This window comes from Anolis sagrei, chromosome 7 (genome assembly GCF_037176765.1).
Source record: "Anolis sagrei isolate rAnoSag1 chromosome 7, rAnoSag1.mat, whole genome shotgun sequence".
NCBI classification, from domain to species: domain Eukaryota; kingdom Metazoa; phylum Chordata; class Lepidosauria; order Squamata; family Dactyloidae; genus Anolis; species Anolis sagrei.
This window is the reverse complement of record NC_090027.1, coordinates 25,276,153-25,293,638: the sequence shown is the minus strand read 5'-3', so window position 1 is coordinate 25,293,638 and position 17,486 is coordinate 25,276,153. Positions and strand designations below refer to the sequence as shown.

Sequence of the window (17,486 nt, the reverse complement as noted above, 5' to 3'; positions counted from 1 at the left end):
ACCTTGTAGGGCCCTATCTGGCTCCTGGGCCTTAGTTTAAGGACCCCTGATTTACAGTAATTGCACGTTTTCATTAATTCAATAATTACTATAATGGGAGCTCCTACCTCCCTCATTTTAAAAGCTATTGGGGTGAAACTTGCTACAGTGGTAGAACACACTGACCACTGTGAGCCCACCAAATTCCAGAACGTTTCACTCATCCACAGATTTTGGGGCATTTTAAAAGTTTTTATAAACAACATTATAAAAAAAAACCTCGAAGAGCGATCTCCTTGAATTGAGTGTACAATGCACACGATAACTAGGCCATCCATCCCTGGACGTTTCAGAAAGATTCACGCATTGACAGATTTTTGAGGATTTTAAAAAGTTTGGACAAAAACAACGTATCCTTCCAAAAAGTGACCCAATCAATCCCCTGGAATGCCTGCCTGTCTTAATGACACACAACCACAGAACTTCAACTTAGCACAGATTAATACTATGACGTCCTTACTTTAGTCCCCTTTGCAGGTTCAACCATTTTATTTATGTAAATGGATGGCTAGCTGCTGCATCCCAATGCTGAATACTGCATTCTGGGAAATGTAGTTGAAAGCAGGGCCTTTTGCAGTCTCTGCCACTGGGGCGCGCGCTTGCCGTCTTCTCAGTCTCCCGCCCTTTAAGTTTAGCGCCCCCCCTCATGCCTAACTTCTGGTGATTGCGCCAAAGTAAAAGGATTGGTTTTTAAAGCAAGCACTTTAAGTTCTCTTGGCTTTGTCTAAAGTTGCTTAATTCTTACACTGAAAATTAAGCTGACCTTGGGAGGCATCCAAATGTTACAGAACATTAGTGAAAATGATTGGTGAGTGTTTCGATTTCTAAATCCCCCCCTCCCCATTTCCAATAATAATAATCTTTATTTATACCCCGCCACCATCTCCCCGATTGGGACTCGGAGCGGCTTACATGAGGCCAAGCCCAAACAACAAATTACAACAGAGTAAAACCAAAAACGCAAATCCTACCTGTTTCGGATATCTATTCATATGCACAAATTTAACAAATTTGATCCGAAATGCTAATTAAAAACGAAATTATGCACAAGCCTAATAGATATAATAAAATGCCCAAGATCTCTTTTAAGGAAGACATCACAAGCGGCGGAGGAGATTCAAGAATTTATTATAATGCATTAGAATAATACAAATGGCGAGTGTCGTACCACAGTGGAAAACAAGGTTTGCAAGTCTGTTCCTGTTGAAATAATCAATGAGTTTATGGATGGATAGATGGATAGTTTTCCTCCGGAAATAAGACTTGGGTCTAATATTAATTTTTGCTCCGAAAGAGGAGTTAGGGCTTATTTGCAAGAGTTGGCTTAATTATTTCCATGGGCAACTATCTACGTTTATTCAAATACAGTCATGTCATTTTCTGGAACACTGTCATCATATATTATTTCAATAACACATTCAATAGTTATATATATATATTATTATCTTACGATTCAATTCATCCATGTGTTGCAACAGATGTACTAAATGCATCCGTTTGGCCTAAAAATTTCAACTGGGTCTTATTTTCGAGGAAATATGACATATGCTTCAGTGAGAATGTGGTGTATTTTTTTGAGAACCGTAGTGCCACATATGTTGAGAACGCAGCTTCATGGGCGCCCTTTTGGGTTTGCATAACCTATTTGTAACATTATGGTAAGAACAGGCTAAAAGGATTGGGCGCCGATGGTCCGGCCCCTTTAAAAGGTGGGAGGGAAATGTACAAAGCCCTCCCGCTCAAGTTCAAATAGTGACTACAGCAAAAAAAGACGAAAAAAAAGAAAAAGAAAAGAAAGAGCAATCAGTTCTTTAGCCGCTAGTGGGAACCTGATCCAAATCACATCATGATAAACAGGATAATAAATTCAAGTTTCACCTTCAACTTTAGTATTTACAAAGTTATTACAAGGAACCGATATTGAAAGCAGGCCAGAGGCTTCCATACACAAAAAAGGATCCTGCTTAGAAGGACAGCATTGTTTCAGAGGAAAGAAACTGGAATTTTGCAAATTCATGAAGGATCTGCGGCTGAGCATTCTGGGGAACCCCTCTAAAGGAAGGAGGCTACTGAATGCTATTCAAGCTGGCTAATTGCAACCTCCGCACTTTCTTGGAGAAGGGTTCTTTCTCCCACCCTGGACATTATTCCACAGGGATATTATACACTCGCTTCATTGCCAACAGAACCTCTAAAGATGCCATTAGCCACAGATGCAGGCAAAAGGTCAGGAGAGAATGCTGCTAGAACATGGTCAGACAGCCCGAAAAACTCAGCAACTCCGTGATTCCTGCCATGAAAGCCTTCGACAACACGTGAGTTTACCTTTCTCGGGAACTGAATAGATTGGAAAGGTTTTTACCCAACCCCGAGTACCTGTGTGCTCTTCCTCCTCATAAGGGACAATCCCAGTCTCCGTTAATCTGGGACAATGGGATTCCTCCCTTACATTGGGCCACGACTGAACTCTGACAATTGTTTTCTGCTGCAAGAAAGTATTTGAAAGCCCTGCCATTTTTGAGGGTTGTCCCCAATTCAGAGTTGATTCTGTGCAAAATTCACACAGGGTTCCTGTATTCCAGTGCTTCTCAACCTTCCTAATGCCGTGACCCCTTAATCGAGTTCCTCCTGTTGTGGTGACCCCCAACCATAACATTATTTTCGTTGCTACTTCGTAAATGTCATTTTGCTACTGTTATGAATCGTCATGTAAATATCTGAGATGGTATTTTCATTCACTGGACCAAACTGAGCACAAATACCCAATACACAAATGTGGATACTGGTGGGGTTGGGGGGTGGTGGTGTTGATTTTGTCATCTGGGAGTTGTACTTGCTGGGATTTATAGTTCACCCGCAATTAAAGAGCATTCTGAACTCCACCAACGATGGAATTGAACCAAACTTGGCACACAGAACTCCCATGATCAACAGAAAACCCATCCAGAGGAAGGGTTTGATGGACATTGACTTTGAGTTTTGGTGTTGTAGTTCACCTACATCCAGAGAGCACTGTGGGCTCAAACAATGATGGATCTGGGCCAAATTTGGCAGATACTCAATATACCCAAAAGCAAACACTGGTGGAGTTTTGGGAAAATAGACCATGACATTTGGGAGTTGTAGTTGCTAGGATTTATAGTTCACCTACAATCAAAGAGCATTCTGAATCCCACCAATGATTGAATTTGGCCAAACTTCCCACACAGAACCCCCATGACCAACAGAAAATACTGTGTTTTCTGATGCTCTTTGGTGACCCCTCTGACACCCCCCTCGTGAGCCCCCCAGGGGTCCCGACCCCCAGGTTGAGAACCACTGCTGTATTCCATTAAAAAAATCACTTCTGCTGTTTACTAGGCAAATCAACCACACCTGGGATTCTCTAATGGAAGCTTATGTTTTAAGGAGCAGAAATGCCCTCATTTCATTTGCTAGACGAGTCAAAATCTTATCTCGCACAAAAATGCTGTTTTCCGTGCAGACAACAGCTGTTTTCCTATTCGACACAATTGCATGTAGAGTTTATGAAGAAAAATACCTCTGGTGGAACGCTCATGTTTTCTTAATGAGAAGAACACGTTTTCTTGGTGAGATCAAAAGCTGACTGGCTCTTACACTGTTTCTGTGTGCAAAAACAATGGTTTGCAAATTGTGCCAAGAGAAGGTCTTCAAAGAGTCTCACCTGCCCGGGATTCTTTTAGGGCTGGAAAGGTTTTAAAGGCTTGGAGAAAGCTGTAAAAGAAGAAGAGGTGGAAGATCCAGCTTGGGAAGATCGGGTGCAGAGGATGTTCAAGCTCTAAGGTTCCCCAAAAGCGGTCAGACCCGTTTCTTTGCTCCCATGAAGTTCCTAAAGTCCAGGGAGAAGTATCCTTCAATGGGTCTTGCAAAGAAGAGTCCAGTTTTGTCCTGTCCGAAATAGGAGAGAGGTCCATCCACAAACGGCAGAGGAGGAACAGGACCCTCTCCTCTGTCTTGCACGTAGAAAACCAAATATGGCTGGCGTGTCTCTATAATCTTTCTCTATATATATTATAGGGAAGGAAGGGATGCTGGGACTATAGGGTGGTCTCGCTGCCCATGTCCCGCCCGTGCTTCTCGGTGTCGGTGTCTTCATAGTCGGACTCCATCTCGATCTTGACCTGCGGGACAGCGCAGAGGGGGCTGCGGGGGGAGTAGCCGAAGGCCGGAGAAGTCGGGCAGGAGATCTTCAGGTGGAGTGTGATGCTGTGCGAGGGTGGGAGACACGGAAAAGAGGGTCAGGAGGGAAGAAAACGGAGGAGCCCTGTGCTAGGGGAGGTCTGAGGCCCCTTCCAGAGCAGAAACCTGGGCATTAGGGACCAATGGAGGTCAAGTGGAGTAAGAGGCCAGTTTGAAACCCCTGGGTGCTCTATTGTTCAGGAAGACTTGACCTGACAATCCAATTCTATTGTATGGCCAATTTTAAGTCCCTGGGTTTAATATTGTTGACCTGACCTGACAATAGAACTATTCTGTTTTACTGCATGGCCGTTTTAAGTCCCTGGGAGCTACAAATGGGCAGAGTGGACCCTGGCACACAATAAAGAGGGCCTGAACAACTTCTAAAAGGCACCAAATGGGCACCTTAGCCCCTGGCACATACTAAGGAGACCCTAAACAACTTCTAAAAGAAACCAAATGGGCAGAGTGGACCCTGGCACACACTAAAGAGGGCCTGAACAACGTCAAAAAGGCACCAAATGTGCACCTTAGCCCCTGGCACATACTAAGGAGACCCTAAACAACTTCTCAAAGGCACCAAATGGGCACCTTAGCCCCTGGCACATACTAAGGAGACCCTAAACAACTTCTAAAAGAAACCAAATGGGCAGAGTGGACCCTGGCACACACTAAAGAGGGCCTGAACAACTTCAAAAAGGCACCAAATGGGCACCTTAGCCCCTGGCACATACTAAGGAGACCCTAAACAACTTCTCAAAGGCACCAAATGGGCACCTTATCCCCTGGCACATACTAAGGAGACCCTAAACAACTCAAAGGCACCAAATGGGCACCTTAGCCCCTGGCACATACTAAGGAGACCCTAAACAACTTCTAAAAGAAACCAAATGGGCAGAGTGGACCCTGGCACACACTAAAGAGGGCCTGAACAACTTCAAAAAGGCACCAAATGGGCACCTTAGCCCCTGGCACATACTAAGGAGACCCTAAACAACTTCTCAAAGGCACCAAATGGGCACCTTAGCCCCTGGCACATACTAAGGAGACCCTAAACAACTGCATTGTTCAGGAAGACCTCACAATACAGTTAATTCTATTCTATTGTATGGTCAGTTTTAACTCTCTGGGTGCTCTGTTGTTCTTTAAGACTTGTTGTTTTGTTGGTGAAGAGGGCCCAGCAGAGACTGTAGGCAAAGGTTTTCCCCTGACATTAAGTCCAGCCGTGTCCGACTCTGGTGCTCATCTCCATTTCTAAGGTGAAGAACCGGTGTTGTCTGTAGATACCTCCAAGGTCATGTGGCCACTGGCATGACTGCATGGAGCACCCTTACCTTCCCACCAGAGTGGTACCTATTGATCTACTCACAATTGCTTGGTTGGCAAAAGCTGGGGCTAACAGCAGGAGCTCACCCGCTCCCCAGATTCGAATACGTGACCTTTTGGTCACTAAGTTCAGCAGCTCAGCGGTTTAACCCACTGCACCACTGTATTATCTGAAACTTTTAAGGAACTAACAATTGCCACTCCTGCCCAGAGAATTATGGGGTAGGGTCAAGGTTATGCATGTGGATCAAACGGAACAGGTGGTCAGTTCCTGGGTGCTACACTGTTCAGAGGGAGCTCACCTAGGCCAGTGTTGGTGAAGAGGGCCCAGCAAAGATTGTATTCTTATTTGAGACTATTAAGGAACCAACACCTGAAGGAAAAACTGCTGGTGACTCTCTCCCACTGTGCCATAGAGAGTGTCCTAACCTATTGCATCTATTGCAGGCATGGACAAACTTTGGCCCTCCATCCAGGTGTTTTGGACTCCAACTCCCACAAATCCCAATAGTCTCAGGCCCTTTCCTTTTCCTATACTCTTAAATGACAGGGGGGAAAGGAAAGGGCCCGAGGCCAGGAATAGTAGGAGTTGAAGTCCAAAACACCTGGAGGGCTGAAGTTTGCCCATGCCTGATCTATTGCGTCTGGTTTAATAATGTCACAGTCTCTCCACAAGAGAGGGGTTTCTGCCTTGCCGCTCTTGCCCTTTGGGCCCCCATGTGCCTCAGGATCCTGTCTTTGGGGGAATCAAGTAGGAATAAGAAGAAAGGAAGGGTATAATACCATACCATCCCGTGACGTGTACCGTTTACCTGCGGTCCAGGTCTGACTCATTTGGGGAGGTATCAGAGCGCAGCGTTCCAACTGGAAGACCTCTTTCCTGTGGAGAAAGACAGGCGTGGGAAAGTCCCCTGTGAGAGGGGTCTCGGGGCAAGAGCAGGGCAGGTGGAGGTGGAAAGCGAGAGAGAGAAGAGCAGAGGAAGGAAGGAAGAAAAGAGAAAGGGAGGAAGGGGGAAGGAAGGGAGAAGGAAAGATGAGGGAGGGAGGAAAAAAGAAGAAAAGGAGGGAGGGAGGAAGAAAAGAGGAAGGAAAGGAGAGAGGGAGAGAAGAAAGGGAGAGAAAAGATTAAGGAAGGAAGAAAAGAAAGGAAGGGAGCAGGAAGGATGAGGGAGGGAGGAAAAAAGAGGGGGGAAAGGTAGGAAGGATGAGTAAGAGAGGAAGAAAAGGAGGGAGGGAGGAAGAAAGGAAGGAGAGAGAGAGAAGGAAGGGACAGAAAGGAAGAGGAAGGAAGAAAAAAGGAAGGAAAAGATGATGGAAGGAAGAAAAGAGAGCAGGAAGGATGAGGGAGGGAGGAAAAAAGAGGAAGAAAAGGTAGGAAAGCATGAGTAAAAGAGGAAGAAAGGAGGGAGGAAAAAAAGAGGAAGGAAAGGGAGAGAAGGGAGAGAAAAGAAGAGAGGAAGGAAGAAAAGGAAGGAAGGGAGCAGGAAAGATGAGGGAGGGAGGAAAAAAGAGGAAGAAAAGGGTAGGAAGGATGAATAAGAGAGGAAGAAAAGGAGGGAGGAAGAAAAGGAAAGAGAGGGAGAGAAGGAAGGGAGAGAAATGAAGAGAGGAAGGAAGAAAAGAGGAAGGAAAAGATGAAGGAAAGGAGCAGGAAAGATGAGGGAGGGAGGAAAAAAGAAGGGGAAAAGGTAGGAAGGATGGGTAAGAGAAAGAAAAGGAGGGAGGGAGGAAGAAAAGATGAAGGAAAGGAGAGAGGGAGAGAAGAAGGGAGAGGAAATAAGAGAAGAAGGAAGAAAAAGATGAAGAAAGGAAGGGAGCAGGAAGGAAAAAAGGAAAAAAAGAAGGGAGGAAGAAAGATGAGTGAGAGAGGAAGGAATCGAGTGAGGAAGGACGAGAAGAGGAAGGAAAAAAGGAAGGGAGGAGAGAAGGAAGGAAGAGAAAGGAAGAGAAGGAAGGAAGGAAGAAGAAAAAAGGGAGCAGGAAGGGTGAGGGAGGGAGGAAAAAAGAGGAAGGAAAGGAGTTGGGGAGGGGAGAAGGAAGGAAGAGAAAGGAAGGAAGACAGGAATTAAGGGAGAGAGAAAGAAAGAAGAGAGAAAAGAAGGAAGGGTGCTAAAGGAAATATGGCCAGAGGACAAAGCCACTCTTTCTGAGGATGCCTCTTTTCCTCTCTGACATCTGTCTTAACCCAAAAGAGGCCTTTGCTCACTGCCAAACCTGACCAAAGTTGTCCTTGGATTTATTTGGTAAGACAGCCTTCGGAGGCTGTTGCTGAATGGGTCTGGGTCCCATCCCACCCGCAGTTTGGCCTTTGAGGATCTGCTCCCCCTTTCAGTCCAAAGCTCCAATGCAATGGCCCTAAAACCCCTTTGGACACAACTCTTCACAGCAAACTACTAGGAAGACCTTCCGGAAGGGAAGAAGCGCCTTTGGACCGCAGAACCGAAATGTTGGGCCATATTTTGGTGGCTGTTTCCCAGAAGTCAAGTGGGCAATTCTCTGGCTTGGTTTGTGGGATGTAATAGAGGGCCACAGAATACCAGAACTGGGAGGGACCTCTAAGGGCCATCCAACCCAACCCCTTCTTTCTGCCATTATGTTGGGATGTGTTTATTTACTTACTTACTTCCTATACTATTCTCAACCCCGAAGGGGACAGCTCTTAATTGAAAAATGTCTTTGGAGAAGTTTCTGCTCCCTTCTCTCTCTACTGTTCTATGACTAGGTCCCTCATGGCCATATTTCCCAATCTTTGGAAGCCAGACTGCAAGATGGATTAGTCTGCTTAGCGATAGCAGAAATGAGCTGGAAATGGGCCGTTCGGTTCATTGGTTTCTGGTGTTAAGAAATTCCTGGCTAAAGCTAGAAAGGTGTGCGAGCAGATAGCGTCCGGAGGGGCTACTTACTGGGGACGCAACGGATACTGTTTTGGGGTTCTGACAGGATGGGGTCCAAGGAGATGGTGATGGCAGTAGGAGTGGGGAACGTGGGCTGCAAGAAAGAGGCACGTTATTCTAGGTTACCGCCTGAGGTCTGGGCAACGCAAAGCTCGGCAGGCAAGACGGACCTAGAACCGGGCGCATTCGGGTCAACATTGGGAGCATTCCAGGTTACACAACAACATTCCCCTTCCTAAAGCACTCCCCTTAATGAATGAATGAGAACCCTTTTACAATGGTGAGCAATTGCCTCATGAATATTTCACCCATTTTGATGACCAAAATTATAATTAACTATTTATATCTTGGCTTTTTACTATTACAATAATTTTATTAATAATAATTTTATTAATAACTAGTCACTCCCTGCCACGCGTTGCTGTGGCGCAGTCTGTGTATATGTGTTTTGTGTGTGTATGTGTGTATATGTGTTTGTATATATTTGTGTATACGTGTATATATGTGTATTTGCATATATATATATATATATATTGTTTTGCACATGCGTGTTTTTTTACTTTTAAAGTCTCTTCTGCTGTGTTTTTTAGTGTTTTTATGAATGACGGTCACTCGTTGGCCTAATACGTGTATTGTGTCCAAATTTGGTGTCAGTTCGTCCAGTGGTTTTTGAGTTATGTTAATTCCACAAACGAACAATACATTTTTATTTATATAGATAAAATAACAGTAATTATGATAATTTTTATCCTGCCTTTTATAATAATAATTTTATTAATAATACAATAACAGTAATTACATTATAATAATGTAGGTAAAATTAGTTAATAAAATTATTATTATTATTATTATTATTATTGTCTTATGTCTATGCAAATATTCCAAAAAAATCAGAAATAGGAGAAACGATTGGCCCCAAGCATTTCAGGAAAAAAGGGAGACTAAACCTGTATATGGAAATATTCCAGAACCCAAAGAAATCCAAAATCGTGAGCATTTGGGGGAAGGGAAACCAACCCATAGAAGCAACTATTCTGAAATCAGAATTATGGAACACTTCTGGTTTCCTTTCTGATCCGGGTCCCTTTTGCAGAACTTGGGGGCTTAGCCAGGATTTCCGCATTAGGCTTCAAGGGGGTGGCAGGGCCCACTCACCTCATCGGAGCTGTCGTCCTCCCCTTTGCTGCCGCTGCCTTTGCTGCCACCGCCCTTGCCCTTCTTGCCCTTCTTCTTCGTGTCGTCCTCCTTCTTCTTGTCCTTTTCGGGGATGATGTTGTCGATCCAGGCCAAGTCGTGCTGCGAGAAGATAAAGTCCAGCATCTTCCGCACCAGGATCAGGGCCAGGATCTGAGAAACAGAGGGAGGCATCACACAGTAGGAATCTTGGTTCAGTGTTTCTTATACAGGCTGTCCTGAGTTACAAACAGCCAATTTGCAAGCAACTCTTAGTTAAGAACAATGAGGCTGAGACAACAGCAAGTGAGAGAAATCTACTCCTCAGAAAGGAAATTCACTTCTGGAAGAGTTATTACCATGGGAAAAATAGATTTCCAATTAATTAATTAATTAATCTTCTTTGTATCTTACTTTTCCCAAGGGGGACTCAAGGCGGCTTACAGTCACACCTCCTTAAAACATACAACATCAGTTAAAACATAAGTTAAAAAATTAAAACATAATAAGCAGAATAAAATTACATTTCAATTAATCGTATCACCCCGATTCGTATTCTAAAGGCCAATCCGTAGTCAACTTGCACATATTCCATACTAACATTCCTGCAGTGCTCTATTTTTCAAACACCTGCTTCCAGAGCCAGGTTTTGACTCTCTTTCTAAACACTAGGAGGGAGGGGGCTGCTTTGATATCACTAAGGAGGGAATTCCACAACTGAGGGGCCACCACTGAGAAGGCCTTGTCTCTCGTCCCCACCAACCGTGCTTGCAAAGAAGGTGGGACCAAGAGCAGGGCCTCCCCAGACAATCTTAATCTCCGAGAAGGTTCATAGGGGGAGATCTGTTTGGACAGGTAGGCGGGGCATTTATAAGCTAAAGCTAGCACTTTGAATTGGCAGCCAATGGAGCTGATGCAACAGGGTGGTGGTATGCTCCCTGTACACCACTCCAGTGAGCAGCCTGGCTGCTGCCCATTGGACCAGTTGTAGCTTTAAAACAAATCTTCAAAGCCAACCCCCGTGGACCACATTGCAGCAATCTATACAGGATGTAATCAGAGCATGGATCACTGTGGCCAAGTCAGACTTCCCAAGATATGGGTGCAGCTAACGTACAAGTTTTAGTTGTGAAAAAGATCTCCTGGCCACTGCTGAGACCTGGGGTTCCAGGCTCAGCAATGGGTCCAAACTGTGAATCTGAGCCTTCAAGGGGACTGTAATCCCATCAGCACAGGTGGTAACCCTATACCCAGTTCAGCCTTTCAACTGACCAGGAGGACCTCTGTCTTGTCTGGATTCAATTTCAATTGGTTCGTTCTCATCCAGACTGTCAGGGTTACCGTGACCTGAAAAGCTTCCTTAGTTGCAGGTGGAAAGGAGTGATAGAGTTGAACGTCATCTGCGTACAAGTGACATTGAACTCCAAAACTCCGGATGATCTCCCCAATGGCTTCATGTGGGTGTTAAACAACATGGGAGATAATATTGAGCCTTGCGGGACCCCACAGAGCAATGGCTGTGGGGCCAAGCAGGTGTCTCCCAACAACACTTTCTGGGAATGACCCTCCAGAAAGGACTGAAGTCATTGCAGAACAGTACCTTCAAGACCCATATCTGCGAGGCACCCTAGAAGGATACCATGGACTACGGTATCGAAGGCCACTGAGAGGTCTACCAGAACTGTCCAGTTCCCAACGTATATCCTCCACTAAGGCGACCAAGGCTGTTTCAGTTCCATGTCCCGGCCTAAAGCCAGACTGCGACAGATCCAGATAATCCATGTCTTCCAAGAACATCTCCTTCCATGAAGCGTTATTCCCAATCCTTGTTTCCACAACAAACCACATTTTCCATAACCCAATTCTCACAAGGACAGGAAGTGAGGTGAAATCTTCTGAACAGGAGTACAGGCAGCAAAGGAAACCCCACAGGGCTATCCAAAGCTAAGATATAGATATAGACTTACACACACACCAACTTACATACAAATTCAGCTTAAGAACAAACCGACAGAACAAACAATAACAGGGTGTTGTGTGGTTTCTGGGCCGTATGGTTAGGGTGATCTATCTATCCATCCGTCCGTTCGTCCGTCCGTCCGTCTGTTTATTGTATTTGTATACCACCTTTCTCAGCCCGTAGGCGACTCAAGGTGGCTAACAGGGCAACATTCAATGCTTACAATGTCATAAATACAATTAAAAACATAACATATTCATAGTGTCCCCTTGTTAAAAACGTATGGACTCATTGTCTAGTCATTTCATTTTCCTACGTCAGTTACTCTGCATTTGCAAACGCTTGTTCAAAAAGCCACAGCTTGACTTTGTAGCATTTGTTCCTGCATTTCACCTGAGGCTACTGGCATCCACAGAGGTCTGATGGAATTGAAGCAAGTGGAATACATATCTACCTGTGGAATGATGTCCAGGTTGGAGGAAGAAGCCTTGTCTGTTTGAAGCAAGTGTGAATGTTGCAATTAGCAAGCTAGATTTGCAAGTGTTTGAGTGGGATCCACCCATTAGCATCTGAGTAACTGAGAAGATTGCATAGTCAATCGTGAAGGCATCTGCTTAGAAGTAGCCTGGCCTTCATTCCCTTTGAATTGTTTGCTGCCTGGAGACATCCTTTGTCTAGGTGAATCCCACTCAACACTTGCATAACAAGCTTGCTAATTGCACCCATTACACTTGCTTAACAGACAAGGGTTCTTCCTCCAACCCTGGATATTATTCCACAGTTAACTATACTCCACTTGCTTAACTATCATCAGATCCAATGAAGATTTCAATAGCCACAGATGGGGGAAAACTGGAAAAAGGAGAAACTGCTGCTAGAACACATTGGCCACACGGTCCGAAAACAAAACACAGAACACTCCCATGTCTGGCGTACCATGACGGGGAAGATGATGGCAGCAACGGTGGACTTGAGGATCCAGAGGACGGCCAGGCAGACGATCTGCACCATGGTGAAGAGGTGGATGCGCCGCAGCGGCACGTGGCGCAGGTAGACGTAGTCCGGCTGGTGCTTGGCTGGCATCAGGAAGAGCTTGCAGCGATCCCAGAACTGCCAGGGAAAAGGGCAAAAGCATCAAGGCATGGGGCCAGACTGGGTTGAATTGGGAAGGCCCAAATGCCTCCACATGTGACAAATAATAATAATAATAATCATCATCATCATCATCATCATCTTTATTTATACCCCGCCACCATCTCCCCAGTGGGGACTCAGAGCAGCTTACATGGGGCCAAGCCTGGACAACATATTACAGCAAAATAGAAGCAAAGCATAAACAACAAACAACATCATCAAAATTACTAAGAAAAAAAAAGTATACCATAGTCCGTTTCCCCAGTTTTTGTGGTAAAATTAAGTGACTCAGTTTATATTCGGGTCAGCTTATACTCTAGTATATACGGTATTCACCCTCATCCAGACCATCACATCGGCCAAGCACCAGATACCCAGAAGATAGTGTCTTGGAAGGCAGAATGCTAAAACAATGGTATTGCAGACAGAGGCTTGAAAACACTCTGTTGCACTCAAAAATTATCACCAGAGATCGAGAAGATCCCCGGAGATTTTGGCCCCAAATCCCTGAGGATTTCCAGAAGGACAAATTGACGCACAAAGAAAGGCAGAAAGGGAACAAGAAATGGGGAGAAAAGGTGCAGAGAGTTAGCAACGCACTGCAAAGGATAACCGAGGTTCTTACCTGGATGCCATTGAGCGAGGCGACTCCCATGTAGAGAAAGACCCCGTAAAGCACCGGCATGGGGATGTACTGCACAGAGAGAGGAAAGAAGAGGCTCCTTATCAGGATGCAGCCACTATGTCTTTCTTCCATGACCTGTTGGCCTTGTTTGCCCTTAAAAGAACTCGGCTAGCAATATCTTGCACAGGGCTCTTGGCAATGCAGCAAAACCCCAACCAAGATGTTCCAAGACAACCCCGTGCAACACATTTAGATTTCTTTTTTGCACAAAAACATTGGCGCGGACCTACAGAAGATTGATGGAACCAAGGGGACTTTGTTGACTTCAGAATTACATTCAATGGGTCTGCTCCAAATGGGAGAAACCAATCCAATTCAGCCCAGTTTTAGGGAGGCGTAAAACGCACGGCACAAAAACATGAGAAAAGCATGTGCTCTTGCTCAAGGGTGACCAAATCTCACATCTGTTGACAATGTTTTGCTCATATTTCCCTTTAGGATACAAAATTTGGCAACATTCTTAAAAAACCATTACCCAAATTGTGGAACCATTTGCTAAATCCATTGGCTAAACCTATTTGCTAAACCCATGTTCTGTGCTTTCAGGTTATTTCCAATGAACAGCATTCCAAAGGCGAACCTATCATACGGTTTCCATGGCTGAGTGGAGATTTGAACCCAAATCAACCCTCGAACTATGACTACACAAAACAGTTATGTGGAAATGGGACCATTGTACCTTCAATATCGGTGCCAGGAAGACCGAGATCCCTGTCAGCACAAAGACGATGATGCCGGTGACCCGCTGCTCCCTGGGAAAGGACAAAAAGAGGAAATGCAATGCCTCTGTTTCATATGCAGATTCCCCTGATTTGTTCACGTCGAGGCAATGTCCCACAAATTCCATGATTCTCAGATAATTTGCAGATTCAGCTTGAAATGTGTGCAAGAAAACACATCTACTCTACTCCAGTACTATTCCTATCTTTCTCTGGAAAGTCTCTATGAGACCCAAGCTGTGCAAAGTAGCAGAGTTAATGTAAGGCATTGTCGAAGGCTTTCATGGCCGGAATCACTGGTTTGTTGTAGGTTTTTTCGGGCTATATGGCCATGTCCTAGAGGCATTTTCTCCCGACATTTTGCCTGCATCTATGGCAAGCATCCTCAGAGGTAGTGAGGATGCTTGCCATAGATGCAGGCGAAACGTCAGGAGAAAATGCCTCTAGAACATGGCCATATAGCCCGAAAATCCTACAACAACCTAATTTAAGGCTTTCTCTGTCTTGTGGAGGTGGCTAGTCAAAGGCAGGATGGTGGGGAGGGGATGAAACAACAACAACAACAACAATTATTCAAAGCTAATGCTCAACTTTTTGGACTAAATGACTTGGTGTATGCATTCGATTTGCATCAAACTGATCAAAGTTAGTGCCAAGCCAAAGCCAAAGGGGAAGATGCACCTGGAGTTCCTCCTTGAGGGATTTAATTGCATTGACTCAATGCAATGCAATGCAATGCTGGGATTTGTAATTTGGAGAGGCATCCGCCTCCTTTGGCAGAAAGGCTCAAGACCTTGTCAAACTACAACCCCCAGGATTCCATGGTGTTGAATGAACCCGCCCCCCCTCCCTGGGCAAAATTATGTGTTCCCTTCATGCCTGCAGCAGAGAGTTCCAAAGGCTGCAGACACTTAAAGTGTAATTGTTTGGCTCTGCGCATGTTCAGACTACAGAGTTGTTTTTACTATCTTTATGTTTTGGTCTATTAAAACAGCCAGCAAATAAGTGCTGTTTTAATTAAACTATTTGATAAAACTGGGAGTTTGGTTCATCTCTACCTAAACAAGGTAGAGCCCTGGCAACGTGACAAACAGTGAATCACCTCTCAACAAAGAATTTCCTCAGGCAGTAACAGGGCACACCTAAAAACTGTCAGGCCATCAAATGCTAATCAAGGTGGCCAATTGAACTATTCACACCTACCTCCAACAGACAAGAGTTCTTTCTCCCACCCTGGACTTTCCACAGATATATAAACCCAATTTTTCTAGTTTCCAACAGACCTCACAACCTCTGAGGATACCTGCCATAGATGCAGGGGAAACATCAGGAGAGAATGCTTCTGGAACTTGGCCATACAGCCCAAACAATCTACAATAACCCAGTGATTCCAGCAATACAAGAAACACCTCCCTCTTGTCCCGCTGCTATGCCAAATCTGCCAGAACTCAACCTCTTCAAGTCCGCCAGGCACCCTTGAAAACAAGTTGGCAGGACCCGTCATCATTGCTTGGAGGATCTCAAATACCAAATATGGATTGGATATTAGAGTGGGCAGGAAATATATCTTGGACACCGTGTTGGGATGTTCATAAACTAAATTCACTGCCTTCTCGTGTTTCTCTTACATCTACCTGGCAAGCCTCTTAACGCAGTGGTTTTGGTCCAACTCTAACAACGTGCCACCGCTCTCACCTGACACCCAGGAACTGTGGCTGCTCGCCGGGGGCGCTGGTCTCGGTCTCCATCTTGAGGCTGTCGATGTGGGCGATGGAGATGACAGTGGCCGCCACGTACCAGGGCAGGCCCATGAAGGAGCAGATCGCCATCAGGATGCCCACCCAGAAGAGGTCCAGGTGGTAGCCGGCCGCTTTCTGCAGCAGGAAGGAGGGACAGTGCTACATTATACTCTGTCGCACTGCGTTTTTTGTTCCTGGGTTATCCATATCATTTCCTATTTGCTCTATCCCAAAAACATGAGATGCTCGTACCCGCAGCTTGTGCTCCTTGCGGTTGACGATGACGGCGGTGATCTGCTGGTCCATGAAGATGAGGATGGTGACCAAGAGGGCCGGGAGGGCGCTGGCCAGGTAGAGCCACCAAGGGTTCTTCCCAAAGGGGAACACAAACCATCCCCGGTCCAGGCGGGTTGGCTGCAAGAGGGCAAGGACACCAGGACTGGGTGCGCAGAACACACCTCGGTACACAGAGTCACGTGCCCCTGAATGCACCACCACCACCTGGCTCTGAGCAGGTGGCTAGATGCATGTCACATATCCCTAAATACATGTGTGTTTGTATACACACATGCACAGGCAGTCCCCGAGTTACAAACATCCAGCTTACAAATGGCTCGCAGTTAAGAATGGTGTTGAGTCTGCAGGAAGTGAAAGGAATCTACCTTTAAGAAGGGAAATCCTCTCCTGAAAGAATTATTATTACTGAAGCTTTATCCCCAATCCTTGTTTCCACAAAAAGCTACATTTCTTAAAATCCAATTATCAGAAAGAGAGTTATGTGGAGTCTTCTGAACAGGGGCAGAAACAGCACACACACACACATCCACACACACACACTTCCATACATACACATATACACACATGTTATATGCACATTCATGCTTTGGGCATCAGCCCTTCCCTATGCTATCCAAAGACTGCATGTTTGTTTATTTATTTATGATATTTATATGCCTCCCTTTTCACCCCGAAGGGGATTCAGAGCGGCTTTCAAGGGATATCAATATATTATATTATTAGCATAGTACAATATCAGCATTAAACATTGCTACATTGCACCATACCACTATATCGTCATATTATTAGTAATATTACATGTAATATAAATATATAATTTTAATATCATATTATTATTAGTATTATATTGCATTACATTATAATATTATAAATATTACATGTATATACAATATATTATATTATACTAGCTGTACCCGCCTTCTCTTTTTCTCTCCTTCTTTCCATCCTTCTTTTGCTCCATCTTTCCTTCCTTCCTTCCCTTTTCTTCATTCCTTCTCTCCTTCCTTCTTTCCTTTCTTCCTTCTTTCTCTACCTCTTTCCTTCCTTCCTCCTATTTCTTTTCATACCTCTTTCTCTCCTTTCTTCCTTCTCTATCTCTTTCCTTCCTTTGCTTTTTGCTTCCACCCCTCCTTCTCTCTTTTCTTCTTTCCTTCCCTCCCTCTTTATCTCCTCCTTTCCCTCCTTCCTTCACTCCCTCTTTCCTTCCTTCCTTCCTTCCTTCCTTCCTTCCTTCCTTCCTTCCTTCCTTCCTTCCTTCCTTCCTTTTCTACCTCATTCCTTCCTGTACAGAAGTGTTTATAATAATATGCTTATAACTGT

The 17,486-nt window shown here is 44.9% G+C and overlaps 1 protein-coding gene across 1 annotated transcript in view; it reads right to left on the bottom strand.

The window, feature by feature from the left end:
- Nucleotides 1–4,202: 4,202 nt before the first annotated feature.
- The window catches only part of SLC4A5 (solute carrier family 4 member 5), a 72,276-nt gene continuing 58,992 nt past the window's right edge, over nt 4,203–17,486 (bottom strand). The window contains exons 19-27 of the mRNA XM_067470755.1: nt 16,122–16,283; nt 15,826–16,004; nt 14,091–14,163; nt 13,352–13,420; nt 12,529–12,702; nt 9,615–9,806; nt 8,469–8,553; nt 6,378–6,445; nt 4,203–4,266 (exon numbers count right to left, since the gene is read on the bottom strand). Coding sequence (XP_067326856.1) covers nt 6,411–6,445; nt 8,469–8,553; nt 9,615–9,806; nt 12,529–12,702; nt 13,352–13,420; nt 14,091–14,163; nt 15,826–16,004; nt 16,122–16,283 — 969 coding nt within the window. The 3' untranslated portion in view covers nt 4,203–4,266; nt 6,378–6,410. The remainder of the gene's footprint in view (nt 4,267–6,377; nt 6,446–8,468; nt 8,554–9,614; nt 9,807–12,528; nt 12,703–13,351; nt 13,421–14,090; nt 14,164–15,825; nt 16,005–16,121; nt 16,284–17,486) is intronic.